General features: G+C 53.5%; 1 protein-coding gene across 1 annotated transcript in view; it reads right to left on the bottom strand.

Moving 5' to 3' along the window:
• The window catches only part of TMCC2 (transmembrane and coiled-coil domain family 2), a 34988-nt gene extending 15917 nt beyond the window's left edge, over nt 1–19071 (bottom strand). Inside the window, exons 1-2 of the mRNA XM_058039924.1 lie at nt 18889–19071; nt 4979–5518 (exon numbers count right to left, since the gene is read on the bottom strand). Of these exons, the coding sequence (XP_057895907.1) occupies nt 4979–5518; nt 18889–19056 (708 nt within the window). The 5' untranslated portion in view covers nt 19057–19071. The remainder of the gene's footprint in view (nt 1–4978; nt 5519–18888) is intronic.
• Nucleotides 19072–19255: the final 184 nt, after the last annotated feature.

The raw sequence follows: 19255 nt of genomic DNA on the forward strand, positions 1-19255 counted from the left end.
ACACCCCTGGGCAGGGGACAGGAACCTGCCCTAAAATGCCTGGAGAGGGGACAGGAACCTGCCCTAAAATGCCTGGGCAGGGGACAGGAACCATCCCTGCCATCCCTGCGCCACCCCACGGCCTCGCAGCCACCCCAAACCCCTCTGTCCCCACGGGGCACGGCCACCCCGGGCTGTGTGCTCAGGAACTCCGGGTTTCTCCCTGCTCCCTGCATTTCTCCCTGCTCCCTGTAATCCCTCTGGCCCCGATATAGCCGCTGAGCCGGGGGGAGGCTAAATTTAGCGGGATGAATCCTGCCCTGTGTCCCGAGGGCTGCTGCCCTTGAGGCAGGGCTGGGGCTGCAGGGACAGGTCACCCCCCAGGACACTGTGGTCACTCTGCTGGGATGGGGACAGGGGCACGGAGAGAGGAGTCTGGAGCAGAAAATGGCACTTTTGGGTTGTGATCCCGTAAAAGGAAAGTGTGTCCCCAGTGTGGGAACCCCAGGTGCTTGGCAGTGCTGCTTTTGGGGTGAACCCCAAACCCCAGTGAGAGTGGCAGCCAGCACCAAACTCACAGACTGTCCCATGGTCCCACTGAGCCCCTCTGGATGTCCCCTGTCACTGTCCCATGGTCCCACTGAGCCCCTCTGGATGTCCCCTGTCACTGTCCCACAGTCCCACTGAGCCCCTCTGGATGTCCCCTGTCACTGTCCCATGGTCCCATTGAGCCCCTCTGGATGTCCCCTGTCACTGTCCCATGGTCCCACTGAGCCCCTCTGGATGTCCCCTGTCACCACAGGCTGCTCCTGGGGGAAATTAGGGGGTGCAGGGGGGAGGAGCTTTGTGTGCCAGGCTTTGGCAGGGTGAAAACCCCGCGCAGGAAAGGGGAAGGCAGAACTGCAGGAGCTTAATTAATTAAAAACGGGGGGCTCAGAGCTCAGAGCGGGTCTGAGGTGGGGCAGGAGCCTCCCCTGTGCCCCCGGTGCCTCACAGGAGAAGCAGCTGCCAGGGGAGGGGCACGGAGCGGGGACAGCGGTGGCAGCTGGCGCTGTCACTTGTGAAGGGACACGGAGGGGTTCGCGCCCTCGCTGCCGGTGGAGGGGGACACTCGGCGGGGTGAGAACCCGCGCTGGGGACACTCTGGTGACACTGGGGACACTGGTGACGGGTGCAGTCCTAAGGGACGCGGGGAGAGGTAGGCGGGGAGCGCGGACGGAGAGAGGGACGGACGGACAGATGGAGAGAGGGAGGGAGGGACGGACAGACAGACGGAGAGAGGGACAGACGGAGAGAGGGAGGGACGGATGGCGAGGAGGAGGGACGGACGGACGGACAGACAGATGGAGAGAAGGACGGACGGACGGACGGTCACCGGGGCCGCCGCTGCCCCCGGCCCGTTCCCCCCCCGGTGCCCCCGGTGCCCACCTGCACGTGCACCATGCCGCAGTCCCCGCAGTCCGTGCAGCTCCCGGGCAGCACCAGGCACAGCACCCCGCGGCCGCCCCGCTCCAGCTCCGGCCGCGCCCCGGGGCCGACGCGCCCCGCCAGCACCGGCACCGGCTGAGCCCCGGGGCACCGCGGGCACCCCCGGCCGCTGCTGCCGGCACCGGGGCCTCGCTAATTCCCGAGTGCCCGCCCCTGCGCCTGGCGGGTCACCAGCAGGGGATTAGGGAGATCAGCAGAAAGCTCGCAGCGCGCTGCCGTGTGTGCCCGCCCTGCCGCCGCCTCCCCCGGGCCGACACCGACACCGACACCGCCACCGGCACACGGGCCGGCAGCACGGCCTCGTGGTGAGCACCGGAACCGACACTGCCACCGGCACACGGGCCGGCAGCACGGCCTCGTGGTGAGCACCGGAACCGACACCGACACTGCCACCGGCACACGGGCCGGCAGCACGGCCTCGTGGTGAGCACCGGCACCGAAACCGGCACCGACAGTGCCACTGAAACCGGCACACGGGCCGGCAGCACGGCCTCGTGGTGGGCACCGGAACCGGCACTGGATGTCCCCTGTCACTGTCCCATGGTCCCACTGAGCCCCTCTGGATGTCCCCCGTCACTGTCCCATGGTCCCACTGAGCCCCTCTGGATGTCCCCTGTCACTGTCCCATGGTCCCACTGAGCTCCTCTGGATGTCCCCCGTCACTGTCCCATGGTCCCACTGAGCCCCTCTGGATGTCCCCTGTCACTGTCCCAATGGTCCCACTGAGCCCCTCTGGATGTCCCCTGTCACCACAGGCTGCTCCTGGGGAGATTCAGGGGGTACAGGGAGGAGGAATTTTGTGTAATTTTTGTGTAATTTTGTCCACGGGGTGAAAAACCAGCGCAGGGAAAAGGAAGTCAGAACTGCAGGAGCTTAATTAATTGAACAAGAAAAATTAAAAGGGAAGAAAAAAAAAAAAATCCCCAATAGCTGTTCAAAAAGCACTTGCTGAGACTGAGCGATCCCACGAGGGACCCTCCAGCATCTGCTCCTCATGGAAGGGGTGGAAAATTCAGCATGGAATTTGTGTGTGGGGAGGTGGGAATGGCTCTTTCCCAGGAGCCCCGAGCATCCCATGGGGCTCCCAAAGGGATGGGGAACAGGGAGGAGGTGCCACATCCTTGGGGACAAGGCAGGGATGGTGCCAACCCCCCTCTGGAGCCCATCCCTGAGGAAAAGGAGCTGCTTTGCTGCAGGCAGGAGGCTCCTGAGGGCTCCTGGAAAACCAATCCGGCTCGGGAATATCACAGGGCTCGTGTTTCTCTAAATAAGTTATTTTTCCACTGCCTCACAAAGGTGTTGTCTCTCTTCTTATTACTCTTTGTGTCATATGCAGTTAATTATTCATCCCCTTTCTGGGCTGCTCTGGGAGGGGACAGGGATCTGCTCTGGATGCTTCTGTCCCAGTGGGATTGAGGTTTTGGCCATAATTCCAGTGGGATTGGGGTCCTGGCAAGGCAGGGATACGGGGCATGCCCCAAGAGGAGGCCACGAGGGAGAAAATTTGGCTGCAGATGCTCAAATGAACAACCTGATGCTCCTCATCACTTGGGACATTCCAGAAGGGAGGAGCAGGGAAGGATTGGGGTGTCCTGATTTGGGGAGAGGAGATTTTTGGAAAGCTGATGACACAGTGACAATTTTATCCTTGGGACCACATTCCCGTGTCCCTGTCAGAGCCTGCCTGGCCACCTCACTGTGCTGAGCTTTCCCAGTTCACTGCTGGTGATGTCAGGTGAATTCATTAAAAATAAAAAAAAAAAAAAGGAAGGATTGAGTTAAAAGCACAAAAGGAAAGGTTGAATTAAAAGCACAAAAGGAAGGATTGAATTAAAAGCACAAAAGGAAGGGTTGAGTTAAAAGCACAAAAGGAAGGGTTGAATTAAATGCACAAAAAGGATTGAATTAAAAGCACAAAATAGGGATCCTCATTTCCCTGAGAGCCATTTCAGGGTGTGGAACCCCCCAAGCTCCCAAGGTCAAAGGGAGAAGCCAAGAGGGAAAATCCCCCCCAGCTCCCAGAGCACCTCTCAGCGCCTGTCCCTTGAACTCAGCAGGTGCTAATTGGGCTGCTGCATAATTAATGGCACTAAACACTAGATGGAAACCCCATCCTGCCCATCAGCCTGGCACAGACTGGTTTCAAAATCACTTGGGATCTTGGGATGGGACCAAATCGCAGCTGCCAGCTGAGCCTGGAGGTGCCTTTGGATCCCCCAATCCCACGGGAACAGGGTCGTGCCAGGGCCTTTTAACCCCTCAAATCCCACCCTGGGAATTGTGTCCCTGCCTTCAGCTCCCCATGAGAAGCCTCAATATTCCAGCAGCTCCAGGCTCCCAAGGGCTGCCACCACTGTCTGGTGCCACCAGCACTGCCCTGAGGGACAGCCTCATGCCAAGGGAATTTTGGGGTGCCCTACTCTGTTCTCGTGCTCCATAACCCAGGTGCGGCCACAGAGTCCCAGAATCACTGAGGCTGGAAAATCCCTGTGGGATCTTTGAGTCCAAGCTGTGCCTCATCCTGAACCTGAGCACTCAGTGACACCTCCAGGGATGGGCGCTCCAAACCCCCCTGGGCAGCCCCTTCCAGCCCTTTCCATGAGGAAATTCCTGCTGATGTCCAACCTGAGCCTCCCGAGGTACAGACCAAGGTGATGTCCCCTTACTCTGTCACTGGGAGCAAAGCCTGGCACCACTACCTGCTCCACACCAGGGATTTGATCAGAGCCCCAAAACCCCTCCAGACCCCCCAAACCCCTCCAGACCCTCCTCTCCTCTGAGACAACCCCCTCCAGACACCCCTTTCCTCCAACACAACGCCTCCAAGGCACTCCATCCCTACCTTATCCACCAGCCCTTCGCCAAAGGAGCAAAGCCTGACCCCACTACGTGCACCTCATCAGGGATTTGATCAGAGCCCCAAAACTGCTCCAGACCCCCAAACCCCCTCCAAACCCTCCTTTCCTCCAGCACAACCCCTCCAAGACACCCCATCCCCACCTTATCTGCCAGCCCCTCGCTGTGGGAGCAAAGCCCGACCCCATTGTGTGCACCCCACCACGGACTTGTACAGACCCCCAAAATGCCTCCAGACCCCCAAACCCCCTCCAAACCCTCCTTTCCTCCAGCACAACCCCTCCAAGACGCCCCATCCCTACCTTATCCGCCAGCCCCTCACCATCCTCAGCCAGCAGGTAGACAGCCCCTCCCTCAGCCAGCAGGATGGCCGTGTCCGTGGTGGACAAGGACCTGGGAGCAAAGCCTGACCCTGCTATCTCTGCACCCCACCAGGGACTTGTACAGACCCCCAAAACCCCTCCAGACACCCCCTTCCTCCAGCACAAACCCCTCCAAGGCGCTCCATCCCTACCTTATCTGCCAGCCCCTCGCTGCAGCAGCAAAGCCTGACCCCACTGCCTGCACCCCACCAGGGATCTGTGCAGAGCCCCAAAACCTCTCCAGATCCCCCCCTTTCCTCCAACACAACCCCTCCAAGGCGCCCCATCCCTACCTTATCCGCCAGCCCCTCACCATCCTCAGCCAGCAGGTAGACGGCCCCTCCCTCAGCCAGCAGGATGGCCGTGTCCGTGGTGGAGGACGACCTGGGCCTGCCCTGGTGCTGGTGCAGGATGGCCGTGAGGCCGCTGTCCTGGGGGGCCTTGCGGCCCAGGTGGGGGCTGCCCTTCTGGGGCTCCAGCGAGCCGCTCTTGGCGCGGCGGCCGGCGCCGTGCAGGCTGGTGCCGCGCTTGATGGAGGGCCGCGAGCGGATCTGCTGCAGCACGCGGTTGAAGGCCGTGGGCCGGGCGGGCAGGTCGTGCAGGGACACGGCGTAGGACACGCGGTGCATCTCCGGGGAGCGCTCCTTCTCGTCCGGGGACTCGTGGTCCGAGGCCACGCCGTGGGGTGTGCACGAGGCCATGGCTGTCGGTGGGCCCGGGGTGGCCGGCTCCTGCGAGCTCTGCTGGTCGCGCTCCCGCGAGCGCCGCCGGCTGTGGAACAGGTGCTTGAGGCCGTGGCTGAACATGGAGCCCTCGGAGAGCTGCTGGATTTTCTGTGGGGGAAAGAGGGGGAATTGAGGGGGTTAATTGAGGGGGTTAATTGAGGGATTGGAGGGCTGTTCATTGAGGGTGTTAATTGAGGGAATGGGCGCTGTTCATTGAAGGAATGGGTGCTGTTAACTGAAGGAATGGACGTTGTTTGTTAATTTAGAGAATGGGTGCTGTCAATTGAGGGTGTTAATCGAGGGAATGGGTGCTGTTAATTGAGGGTGTTAATCGAGGGAATGGGTGCCGTCAATTGAAGGTGTTAATCGAGGGAATGGGTGCTGTTAACTGAAGGAATGGATGCTGTTTGTTAATTTAGAGAATGGGTGCTGTCAATTGAGGGTGTTAATCGAGGGAATGGGCGCCGTCAATTGAGGGTGTTAATCGAGGGAATGGGTGCTGTTAATTGAGGGTGTTAATTGAGGGAATGGGCGCTGTTCATTGAAGGAATGGGTGCTGTTAACTGAAGGAATGGATGCTGTTTGTTAATTTAGAGAATGGGTGCTGTTAATTGAGGGTGTTAATCGAGGGAATGGGTGCCGTCAATTGAGGGTGTTAATCGAGGGAATGGGTGCTGTCAATTGAGGGAATGGGCGCTGTTAATTGAGGGTGTTCATTGAGGGAATGGGTGCTCTTAATTAATCAAGGGAATGGGCGCTGTTTGTTAACTGAGGGAATGGGTGCTGTTAATCAAGGGAGTGGGGGCTGTTAATTAATTGAGGGAATGGGTGCTGTTAATTGAGGGAATGTGTGCTCTTTGTTAATTGAGGGAATGGGTGTTGTTCATTGAGGGTATTAATTGAGGGAAGGGGCACTGTTAATTAATTGAGGGAATGGGTGCTGTTCATTGAGGGTGTTAATAGAGGAAATGGGTGCTGTTCATTGAAGGAATGATCGCTGTTAATCAAGGGAATAGGCGCTGTTAATCGAGGAAATGGGTGCTGTTAATTAATGGAGGGAATGGGTGCTGTTAATTGAGGGTGTTAATAGAGGAAATGGGTGCTGTTAATTGAGGGAATGGGTGCTGTTATTGAAGGTATTAATTGAGGGAATGGGCACTGTTAATCAAGGGAATCAGTGCTGTTAATTAATTTAGGGAATGGGCGCTGTTTGTTAGTTGAGGGAATGGGTGCTGTTAATCAAGGGAATTGGTGCTGTTAATTAATTGAAGGAATGGGTCCTGTTAATTGAGGGAATGGGTCCTGTTAATTAATTGAGGGAATGAGTACTGTTAATTGAGAGAATGGGTGCTGTTTGTAAATCAAGGGAATGGGCGCTGTTAATTGAGGGTGTTAATTGAGGGAATGGGTGCTGTTAATCAAGGGAATGGGTAAATATTGGAAATACTAGGTATTAGTACTTGGAAATACTAAATATTAATGGAAGTATTTGTAATACTAAGAATTAGTGGAATTATCAGAAATACTAAATATTAGCATTTGGAAAGATGAAGTTTTAGTGGAAATACTAAGTATTAGTGGAAATATTGGAAATACTAAATAATGGTACTTGGAATTACTAAATATTAATGGAAATATTGGAAATACTAAGTATTAGTGGCCTCAGCCATGGACCAAGAGCCCCCAAGCTCCAGCAAGGATCAGGGTTTTTTTCCTGTGACATTTTCCATGAACCAGCCCTGTGCCATTAAACCCAGTCCAAACTGGGTTTATAAATATAAAACTATTATAAAGTATATAATAATATACATAAACATTTAAAATATTAAAATTTTATAATGTATATTATGTTAAAACAATATGCAATAATATAAAAATAAGAGATAATATTATATAAATGAGATATAATTATATATTAAAATAATACATAATAACATATAAATACAAATGGTTTCCAGCAGGGGATGGGGAATGCCCTGAGCATTCCCAGCTCTCCCTTTCCAGGGGTTGCATCCCACATTCCCAGGAAACAATCCCTGGGTGAAAGCTGGCCATGGAATCATGAATATGGATGGTGGAACAGATCCTGCTCCTGATTACAGCCAGGGCAGCCTGGCCAGGGTCCTGGAAATCCAGAGTTCCACTGGAACCTGGCCAGGGATCTTCCCTGCAAGCGCTGGAAATCTGGGGTGCTGCTGGAACACCCAGATTTGAGGCCAGGGTTCTTCCCTGCAGCCCCTGGAAATCCAGGATTCCATTGGAACACCCAGATTTAAGGCCAGGGTTCCACTGGAAATTCGGGGTTCCATTGGAAATCCAGGGTTCCCTGCAGCCCCTGGAAATCCAGGATTCCATTGGAACACCCAGATTTAAGGCCAGGGTTCCACTGGAAATTTGGGGTTCCCCTGGAAATCGGGGGTTCCCTGCAGCCACTGGAAATCCAGGGTTCTAAAGGAACATTCAGATTTGAGGCCAGGGTTCCCTGCAGCCACTGGAAATCTGGGTTTCCACTGGAAATTCGGGGTTCCACTGGAAATCCAGGGTTCCCTACAGCCACTAGAAATTCAGTGCTCCACTGGAACACCCAGATTTGAGGCCAGGGTTCCTCTGGAAATTTGGGGTTCCCCTGGAAATCCAGGGTTCCTTTCAGCCACTGGAAATCTGGGATTCCACTGGAATCTCACCAGGATTCCATTGCAAAACCCAGATTTAAGGCCAGGGTTCCCCTGGAAATCGGGCGTTCCTTGCAGCCCCTGGAAATTTGGGGGTTCCCACGGAAATTCGGGGTTCCACTGGAAATTCAGGGTTCCCTGCAGCCACTGGAAATCCAGGGTTCTGAAACTGAAACACCCAGATTTAAGGCCAGGGTTCCAGCAGAAATTTGGGGTTCCACTGGAAATCCAAGGCTCCCTACAGCCACTGGAAATCCTGGGTTCCCCTGGAACACCCAGATTTGCATCCCAGGAGATTTTGGCCTGGAATACCCAGATTTGAGGCCAGGTTTCCCTGCAGCCACTTAGAAATCCAGGATTCCATTGGAACACCTAGATTTGAGGCCAGGGTTCCACTGGAATCCCGAGGTTCCACCGGAAATCCAAGGTTCCCTCGGAACACCCAGATTTGCATCCCAGGAGATCTTGGCCCGGAATACCCAGATTTGAGGCCAGGTCTCCCTGCAGCCACTTAGAAATCGAGGATTCCATTGGAATACCTGGATTTGAGGCCAGGGTTCCATTGGAATCCTGAGGTTCCACTGGAAATCCTGGGTTCCCCTGGAACACCCAGATTTGCATCCCAGGAGATTTTGGCCTGGAATACCCAGATTTTAGGCCAGGTTTCCCTGCAGCCACTTAGAAATCCAGGATTCCATTGGAATACCCAGATTTGAGGCCAGGGTTCCACTGGAAATCCAAGGTTCCCCTGGAACACCCAGATTTGCATCCCAGGAGATCTTGGCCCCGTGCCCTCCACATCCCCTGCATGAGGAGAAGTGGGGAGCAGCAGCTCCCAGCATTTCCACAGATCACCCCACAGATGAGACTGAGCAAGGGGCTCTGCACGTTTTTAATTTTCTGAACAGCTCAAGTGAAGGTCCGTTTTGATTAATAATTTGAAGAAAGAGTATGCTTTTATCCCCACAAGTGCTAGAATTAAGTAAGTTCTTGCCAAAACCTTCACATATTGCACTTCAGAACCTGTTGTCGAGCCTAAAACCGAAGAATCAAGTACACAGACGTGAACCAAACTGAAAGATCCTGGGTCTCACCTAACGCCTCTTGTGCCTGACATTCTTTGTGCATCAGTAGAACCCATAAACTCTAATTTTGTGCCACTATTATTTATGAGTACGCCAATTGAATGCTGAATGTTTGTTTAACAAAGTTAATTTTTAGTAAAAACTTAAGTTGTTGTTTTTGTTTGAAAAAGAATTCTGCCAAAACTTAGTTCTTAAAAGAGATGAAGCAAAATCAAATAGTATGCTTGTTTTGCTTGATTTTAATTGTTTTTTGTCATGCAAATTTACCTGTAGATTAACCGAAAACAAATGTTTAAGTAACCTTAACCAAAGCTACCAAATCAGATACTATATGTCTGTCTAATTCAGAACCAAAAAAGCCTTTTTCAACCTATTTAGTTGGTATACCAGTAAAAGAGTTGCCTTTAGTCAAAAAACAATCTAATAGTAAACCGAGCAAAATTGATAATAGAAACAGTCCTTCCTTCAATTAGAACATTTAGTCCAAAAAACTCCTTAAAGCAGCATGTGAACCTCAGCATTTCCAAGTCCCAAATCCCAGCATTTCCAAATCCCAGCATTTCCCAAGGGCTCAGAGCATCCCCAGAGCCCCGGTGGCACAAAGCTGGGATTTTGGGACAGCTGAGCAGGCAGAGGAGCAGCTCAGGGCCAGGCAGATCGAGCTCCTTCCCCTAAAAATCCCAGACAAACCCAACCCCAGCACACCTGGAGGAACCAGCAAAGGGATCCTGCGTCCCCCCAAACTCTGCAGGAAAAGCTTTTCACCCTCCCCTGAGCCGCTCACAACGCAAATCTCCATCCTTTGAGGCTCTTCCTTTGGAAATATATATAATAAATCTCCCGTGCTGAATGGCTTCTTGGGGAAATAACGATTTAAATTTTATTCTATTTATAGAGTCTCTATGGAAACAGAGGCAGCATTTGAGAGGTAAGAGCTCCAAGCCCCCAGATTCCTCCCATGGAGGGCACGGCCAGAGCTGCACAAAGTCCAGGGGAAAAGAAAACCCAAACTCTCCTAAAGCCTTCAGGCAAATTATTTGTGATACGGACTTCCAAATCTTGAATGGTCTTCTGCAGAAATAAACAATTTCAGTTCTCAATTCACTTTGTTTTTAAAAGTAAATTTAGTTCTGCTGGTGAATTTGCCTGAGCTGAACATTATTAATATTCCTTAATATAATTTCTGTGAAAGTTCTTACACAAAATATTAAGTTAAATGATTAGTTGTCTCAAATTGCTTAAATTTCTTTTTTTCTTTAGAAAATTTATTAGAAATTGTTACAAAGTGGAACTTTGAATTTCTTTTCAGCCAGAGCTGCACAAAGTCCAGGTGAAAAGAAAATCCCAACTCCCTTAAAGCCTTCGGGTAAATTATTTGTGACATGGACTTCCCAATCTTGAATGATCTTCTGCAGAAATAAACTGAATTAAAGAATAAAATATTAAAAATAATTAATTAAAAAGAAATAAATAGAATAAGAAATAAATAAATAGAATTAAAAAAGAAATAAATAGAATTAAAAAAGAAATAAATAACTTTCAGTTCTCGTTTCACTTTTTTTAATAAATTTTGTTCTGCTGGTGAATTTGCCTGAGCTGAACATCTTTAATATTATTTCTGTGGAAGTTCTTATATAAAATATTGCCTAAGTTGAATGATTAGCTGTCTCCAATTACTTAAATTGCTTTCTTTCTTTAAAATTAATTCTTTAAAATTAAAAGAAAATTTATTAGAAATTGTTACAAAGTGGAACCCTGAATCTCTTTTCAGCCAGAGCTGCACAAGGTCAAAGCTAAAAGAAACAACCAACTCCCTTCCCCAGGGAGATGAAAACAAACTAAAAGTGGAGCTGGAAAGATTTTGGGAGCCAAGATGCCCTCAGGGCTTCTGGATCCAACAGCTCCAACCCAGCAAAATTCACCTTTTCAGACAAATCCCCTCAGGCCCTTCCCGAGTTTTCCTGAAAGAGCCTTTCATGGGCTGGGCAGGCACGGGGTCTGCATGGAAATAAACCAAATTTGCATGGAAAAAAAAAAAATTTAAAAAATGAGGGAAGCAAGGAGGGATCCCAGGCTGGAACCCACTGAATTCCAGCTCTGGGATTTCTGATTTCAGGAGCTGTGAGGGGTGGCCACAAACCAATCCTGTGCTGCCGCACAAGCTCTGGTTTCTCGTGTTTTCCCAGGATATTCCTGCAATTCCAGAGCTGAGGCATTTTCCTGGCACAGAGCAGAGGCTATTTTGGAGCAGCCACTGCTTACCAACCCCAGCAATGGACACGGATTCATTCCTCAGCGTGGACAGCTGTAAAACACAGGGCTGAATCCAAAAATATCTTTATTCCTTTGGGCTTTCACATCAGCACAGCCACTCTCTGCTGCTTGGTGCTGGGACTTGGTTCTTATGGACTTCAAAGCCCCTGCTCCGTGTCCCCACAGCTGGAAAAATCCCATTTTAGCCCAAATCAGGACATCTTGCAGGAAAACTGGGACTTGGAGGGCAGCTTTGGGCTTTTTGGCAATGCCCTTGCCATGCCAGGCTCTCCGGGGTGGTTTTGCTGCTGCTGCCACCCAGCCTGAACCGTCCCTGACACCCAAACCCCCTCCTCACATTGCAGGCGGACACACAGGGAGAGGATCTGGTTGCCACGACCTCCCAGCACGGCCCCAGGCTGAGAAATCCTGCTCATTTGTGAGGATTGTTAATTATTGATTCGCCCCCAGCCCGCCCGGAGGCTCCAGACGAGGCTCAGCAGCTCTTTGGAATATTTGCACAAACGTGGGGAGAAGTCTCATCCATTCCCATCCCATCCCATCCCATCCCATCCCATCCCATCCCATCCCATCCCATCCCATCCCATCCCATCCCATCCCATCCCATCCCATCCCATCCCATCCCATTTTACATTTTAGGGCACAGAGCAAAGTCTTATCAATTCCCACCCAACCCCATTCCATATTTTTAGGGCACAGGGGGAAGTTTAATCCATTCCCATCCCATCTCATTCTAGATTTTAAGTCTCATCCCTTCCCACCCCATCCTATTCCATGTTTTAAGGCACAGGGGGAAATCTCATCCCTTCCCATCCCATCCCATTTTACATTTTATGGCACAGAGCAAAGTCTCAATTCTCACCCAATCCCATTCCACATTTTAGGACACAGGGGGAAGTTTAATCCATTCCCATCCCATTCCAGATTTGAAATCTCATCCATTCCCATCCCATTCCGTATTTTAGGACATAGGGGGAAGCCTTATCCTCTCCCATCCCATTCTAGATTTTAGGGCACAAGGGGAAGTCTCATCCCTTCCCACCCCATTCCACATTTTAAGTCTCATCCCTTCCCACTCCATCCAATTCTATATTTTAAGGCACAGGGGGAAGTCTCATGCCTTCCTACCCCATCCTGAAATATTCCATATTTTAGGGCATGGGAGGAAGTCTCATCCCACCCCATTCCAGATTTTAGGGCACAGGGGGAAAGTCTCATCCATTCCCACCCCATCTCATTCCAGATTTTAAGTCCCATCCCATCCCATCCCATCCCATCCCATCCCATCCCATCCCATCCCATCCCATCCCATCCCATCCCATCCCATCCCAGATTTTAGGACACAGGGAAAAGTCTTATCCCTTCCCACCCCATCCTATTCCAGATTTTAAGTTTCATCCCTTCCCATCCCATTCCAGATTTTAAATCCCATCCCATTCCATCCCTTCCCATCCCAGATTTTGGGCCATGGGGAGGCCACAGCCCCCAAACAGCAGCAGGATCCCCGCAGATCCTGCTCATCCCCTTTTGGATTTTCCAGCCCCGCTGCTGCTTCTCCAGCTGATTCTCCTCAGGCAGGGCCAAGAGGCTCCTGCCACCACCCAGCCAGGCTGGGGACAGGCTCAGAGCTGTCCCCAAGGGTGACAACCAGCCCAGCCCAGCCCGGCCCCTTCTCCCCCAGCATCCCAAGCTGCCACCAGCGCCAAGGAAAACGCCTGGATGTTCCCAAATGGCAAAGGCAGCACTCCCCCACAGCCTGCTGCTCCTCGGGGACAGCTGAGAGCAGCAGCAGCAGCAGCAGCAGCAGCAGCATGTGACAAACGTGACTCATGCTGGGCAGGGCACCCGAGTGACAGCGACAGCGACAGCCCAGAGCTGCCAGGAGTGACAGCACAGAGCTCCGGGAATAACGGGAATAATGGGAATAATGGGAATAATGGGATGTGTGCCCAGGTGTGGGCACAGCAGGGAATTCACTGCCCAGGTGTGGGAATGCTCTGGGAACAGCAGGGAATTCAATGTTCGGGTGTGGGAATGCACTGGGATAACAGAATTCACTGCCCAGGTGTGGGGATAGCAGGGAATTCACTGCCCAGGTATGGGAATGGTCTGGGAACAGCAGGGAATTCAATGTTCAGGTGTGGGAATGCTCTGGGATAACAGAATTCAGTGAGGAATAGGAGGGAATTCACTGCCCACGTGTGGGAATGATCTGGGGATAGCAGGGAATTCACTGTCCATGTGTGGGAACACTCTGGGAATAACAGAATTCATTGCCCAGGTGTGGGAATGGTCTGGGAACAGCAGGGAATTCAATGTTCAGGTGTGGGAATGCTCTGGGATAATGGGATGAACTGTGCAGGTGTGGGAATGCTCTGGGAATAACAGAATTCCCTGCCCAGGTGTGGGAATGCTCTGGGAATAGCAGGAAATTCAATGTTCACATGTGGTGGGAACACTCTGGGAATAACAGAATTCATTGCCCAGGTGTGGGAATGGTCTGGGATAATGGAATTCACTGCCCAGGAGTGGGGATAGCAGGAAATTCAATGTCCAGGTGTGGGAATGGTCTGGAATAATGGAATTCACAGCCCAGGTGTGGGGATAACAGGGAATAGCAGGAAATTCAATGTTCACATGTGGGAACACTCTGGGAATAACAGAATTCATTGCCCAGGTGTGGGAATTCTCTGGGATAATGGGATGTGCTGCCAGGTGTGGGAATGTTCTGGGATAATGGGATGTGTGCCCAGGTGTGGGAATGCTCTGGGGATAACAGGGATCCAGGGAAAACAGAAAGCCAGGGAAAACCAAGAGAGCCAAGGAAAACAGAAACCCAGGGAAAACCAACAGAGAGCCAGGGAAAACGCATCCAGGGAAAACAGAAATCCAGGGAAAACGCATCCAGGGAAAACAGAAACCCAGGGAAAATGGAGAGCCAGGGAAAACACATCCAGGGAAAACAGAAACCCAGGGAAAACCCTTGGCTCAGGAGCAGTGGCAGTTTGGGTGCAGGGTTTTGGATGGATCCCATCACTCCTGCAGGAATGGCTGGCACCCAGGGATTGCTGAGCACAGCTGTCACACACCAGCCCTGCTCCTTGCCAGAACTCATTTTTCCCCTCCTTTTCCACAAGGGTGTCAGCAGAGGAGCCAGAGCCAGGGCTGGGAAGGGAGAGACATGGATCTGCTGGAGCTCAGGGCTGGAGGTGACACCAGGCAGGCTGTGCTGGTTCCAGGGTGCCACCTCAAATCCATCTCACTGGAGCCAAGGGTTTACTCTGATCCTGCTCCATCTACAGGGACAGGAATCTCTGATCCTTAATTATCCAAGGGGACAGGAATCTCTGATCCTGCTCCATGCACAGGGATGGGAATCTCTGATCCTTCACCATCCACGGGGACAGGAATCTCTGATCTTTCATCATCCAAGGGGACAGGAATCTCTGATCCTTCACCATCCATGGGGACAAGAATTTCTGATCCTGCCCCATCCATGGGGACAGGAATTTCTGATCCTTCACCATCCATGGGAACAGGAATCTCTGATCCTCAGTTATCCATGGGGACAGAACAGGGACAAGAATCTCTTATCCTTAATTATCCATGGGAACAGGAATCTCTGATCCTTCATCTTCCATGGGGACAGGAATTTCTGATCCTTCTCCATGCACAGGGACAGGAATTTCTGTTCCTGCTCCATCCATGGGGACAGGAATCTCTGATCCTTAATTATCCATGGGAACAGGAATCTGATCCTCAGTTATCCATGGGGACAGAACAGGGACAAGAATCTCTGATCCTTCATCTTCCATGGGGACAGAAATCTCTGATCCTTATTTATCCATGGGGACAGGAAAGGGGCAAGAATCCCTGATCCTGCCCCATCCACAGGGAGAGGAATCTCTGATCCTCTCCCATCCATGGGGACTGGAATCTCTGATCCTATCCCATCCATGGGGACAGGAATCTCTGATCCTTAATTATCCATGGGGAGAGGAAAGGGACAGGGATCCCTGACCATCACTTCCCCATCCACAGGGACAGGACAGGAACAGGAATCTCTGATCCTGCCCCATCCAAAGGGACAGGAATTTTTGGTCCTGTCCCATCCATGAGGACAGGACAGGGACAGGAATCTCTGATCCTTAATTATCCATGGGAACAGGAATCTCTGATCCTTCATCCACAGGGACAGGAAAGGACAGGAATCTCTGATTCTGCCCCGTGCCCAGGGACAGGAATTTCTGATCCTGAATCATCCACAGGGACAGGAATCCCTGATCCTGCTCCATCCATGGGGACAGGAATCTGATCCTGCCCCATGCACAGGAACAGGAATCTCTGATCCTTCACCATCCACAGGGACAGGAATCTGATTCTGCTCCATCCATGGGGACAGGACAGGGACAGGAATCTCAGATCCTGTGCCATCCAAGGGGACAGGACAGGGTCAGGAATCTCAGATCCTGTGCCATCCAAGGGGACAGGAATCTGGATTTGGAGCAGAACCAGCTTGAACCCACCCCACCAGCAGCTCCACAGGGGGTTTGGAGCAGGAAAACTCAGCTCTATTAATTAATTATTTATTAATTGATGAACTGGCGGTGGCCGTGGCACAGCGCCTGGCACGCTGTGGTACCTGTGGGCAGCAGCCAGCCCCAGCCTGGCCCGAGTTGTGCCCAGTTTGAGGATTTATTTTAATGAATTGTGCCCAGTTTGAGGATTTATTTTAATGAATTGCTGCATTAAAGGTGAGCCCTGGCAGCAGACCTGCAGGAAGGGAGCACGGGCAGCTCAATAAAATCAATGGGGTTTGCTTGGCCTCGGATGCTGCTGCTGCAGGAGGAGGATGTGGAGCACCAGCTCCGGGTGGGATGTGCCAGCCCCGGAGTGTTTGGCATGATGGGCACAGCCATGTGTCGCAGACATTTCTCCACAGAAATCCTTTCTTTCGGATTTCTGCGTCTTCTGGAGGCCAGAGGCTTCAGAAGAGAAGGTAAACAATTATTATCAGCTGCTGGGGAATGCAACAGGGACACCTTGATTGGCTCATTTCCTATGTTTATAATTAAGGGCCAATCACCAGTGCAAGCCAGGGGACTGAGTCCTTGGCCACAACTTTGTTATAGATTCTTTTCTATCTATTCTAGCCTAGCCTAGCTGCTCTGCAAACCTCTCTCTATATTCCTATTAGTATAGTCTTAATGTAATATATAATATCTTAATAAATCAGCCTTCTGATTCAAGAAACAAGATTCACCGTCTCTCTCTATCACCAGCTGCACCCACTCAGGCGCAGTTATAGCCATGGGAAGCTGCAGCTCCTTTGGGCCAACATTGCCACCCCTTTCTGAGCCTCTGTGACCCACGTGGGATGGAGAAAGGACAGGGAAGAACACCTTGGATGTGCCAAGCATGGCCCTGAGCTCGTGGATTAAAGTCAGAAAATCATGGAATGGTTTGGCTGGGAAAGGGACCTTAAACCTCACCCAGGTCCAGGGGTGGCCAGGGACACTTCCTATTGTCCCTGCTGCTCCAAACTCACCCGGCCTGGCCTTGGACACTGCCAGGGATCCAGGACAGCCACAGCTCCTCTGGGATACCCTGTGCCAGCCTGCCATGCCATGGACGTGCCCGGCCCTGGCTCCTCCAGCCGTTTTGGGGCAGCAGCAGCAAAGCCAGCACAGCCTCAGGAGCTGCTGGGCCACCAAGGGAAGGCCCCAGGTGCCACCTCCAGCAGCCACAGGGGCTCCCTGTGCTCCGAGCAGCCGAGTTTTCCTCTGGGAACACGGATTTGATCTCCTGGCAGTGCCACCATGACCTTGACCCCACCGGTGACACCGAGGGGCTCCATCCTGCATCCCACATTTCCCACTTTTCCCAGGGCTTTTTGAAAGCACCCACTGTGCCCTCTGATCCCGCCCTGCCCACGGCACTCCCACCCCTGCACAGCCCGAATTCCACACGGGGAATTCACCAATAAAACCCTGCTGAGCCACCGGGGGTCGGAGCTGCTTTTTTCCTCCAAAATCCAGAGGAATTCCGTGCTGGATTCCAGCAGGATCCCCGCTCCGGGATGGGCTCGGTGCCTCCCGCAGCGCTGCAGTGCCCGGGGTTTGTGTTTTGTTTTCCTCCTCCTCCTCCTCCTCCTCCAGCGGCCCCGCGGGCCCGGCAGGAGCAGCCTCGGGGCCATTCCAACATTCCCACATTTCCACACCGTCACTCCCGGTGCCGCAGCCACGGAGCCTCCTGGATCCTACCGGAGCATCCCCCCCAAACTCCCTCCAGATCCTCCCCCCATATCCCCCTGGATCCTACCGGAGCATCCTCCCCTGGATATTCCTGGAGTATTCCCCCCATATCCCCACGGATCCTACCGGAGCATCCCCCTCATAACCCCCCGGATCCTCCCGGAGCATCCCCCCGGATCCTACCAGAGCATCCCCCCCCCATATTTCCCCAAATCCTCCCAGAGCATCTCCCCCAGGTCCTCCTGGATCCCCCCGGATCCTCCCCCCGACTCCCGGCAGGGATTTCCCGGCATCAGCTCAGCCCCTCCGCAGAGGGGCAGCCCCCAACGCCCGGGATTTCTTCATCCCGATGGACCAGCCCCATCCCGGGACCACCTCCATCCCGAGCCCAGGAGGATCCTATCCCAGCACTTCCCCATCCCAGCAGTGCCTCCATCCCACCCCTGGAGCATCCTCATCCAGTAGGATCCCCGGAACAGGGACGGGGCACCCTAATCCCAGCAGGATCTCTGCTGATAGGATTATTCCCATCCCAGGAGCACCCCAATCCTGGAGCATCCCAGTCCAGGGGTCTCCTCCCTCGGGAGCACCCCATTCCCAGGATCATCTTCATCCTAGGAGCACCCCAATCCAGGAGCACCCTGTTCCCAGGGGTCTCCTCCCTCTGGAGCATCCCATTCCCGGGGTTACCCCAATCCAGGGGTATCCTGTCCCTGGAGCACCCCATTCCCACGGTTACCCTATTCCTACGGTTACCCCAATCCAGGAGCACCCCAATCCAGGGGTACCCTGCCCCTGGAGCACCTCATGCCCAGGATCATCCTCATCCCAGGAGCACCCCAATTGAGGAGCACCCCAATCCAGGGGTATCCTCCTCCGGGAACACCCCATTCCTAGGATCATTCCCATCCCAGGAGCACCCCAATGCTGGGGTCTCCTCCCCCTGGAGCACCCCATTCCCAGGATTCCCCCATTCCCAGGGTTCCCCCATTCCCGGAGCCATCCCGCATCCCCCAAGGTCACACCTGTAGGACCGAGGGGATGGATGGGGATGGCGGCACTCCCGAGCTCCATCGCCCCGGTGACCCCGCCGGCTCTCCCCACCCCGGCCACCACCGGGACCCCCCTTCCCCGCCGGTCCTGCGGGATTTTCCCGTCCCCCCGCGTCCCACCGGGGCGCTCCCGCCGCTCACCTTCAGGTCAGGGGGTTTGGAGCGCGGCGGCGCCGGGACAGCGCCCGCCTCGGGGGCCGCCGCCGCCTCGCCGGCCTTGCCCTCCATCACTCCGTGACCGGGCGATTCCCCCGCGGCGCCGGGATCCTCCTCGGGCTGCTGCAGCTCGTCCGAGCGGCACCGCTTCATCCCGGGAGCGCCGTGCCCGCGCCGCGCGGGAGGCGCCTACGGCCGCAGCAGCGGTGCCGGCGGCGGCGGGCGGCGCCCCGGCGGCCGCTGCGGGGCCCGCGGGCTGCGCGGCCCCGGCCCGCCCGCCCCGCCGAGCCCGGGCCGGGCGGCGGCTCCGCGCCGCGGCGGCTCCGCGCCCGCCGCCGGCACCGGCATCGCC

This window comes from Melospiza georgiana, chromosome 23, assembly GCF_028018845.1.
Source record: "Melospiza georgiana isolate bMelGeo1 chromosome 23, bMelGeo1.pri, whole genome shotgun sequence".
NCBI classification, from domain to species: domain Eukaryota; kingdom Metazoa; phylum Chordata; class Aves; order Passeriformes; family Passerellidae; genus Melospiza; species Melospiza georgiana.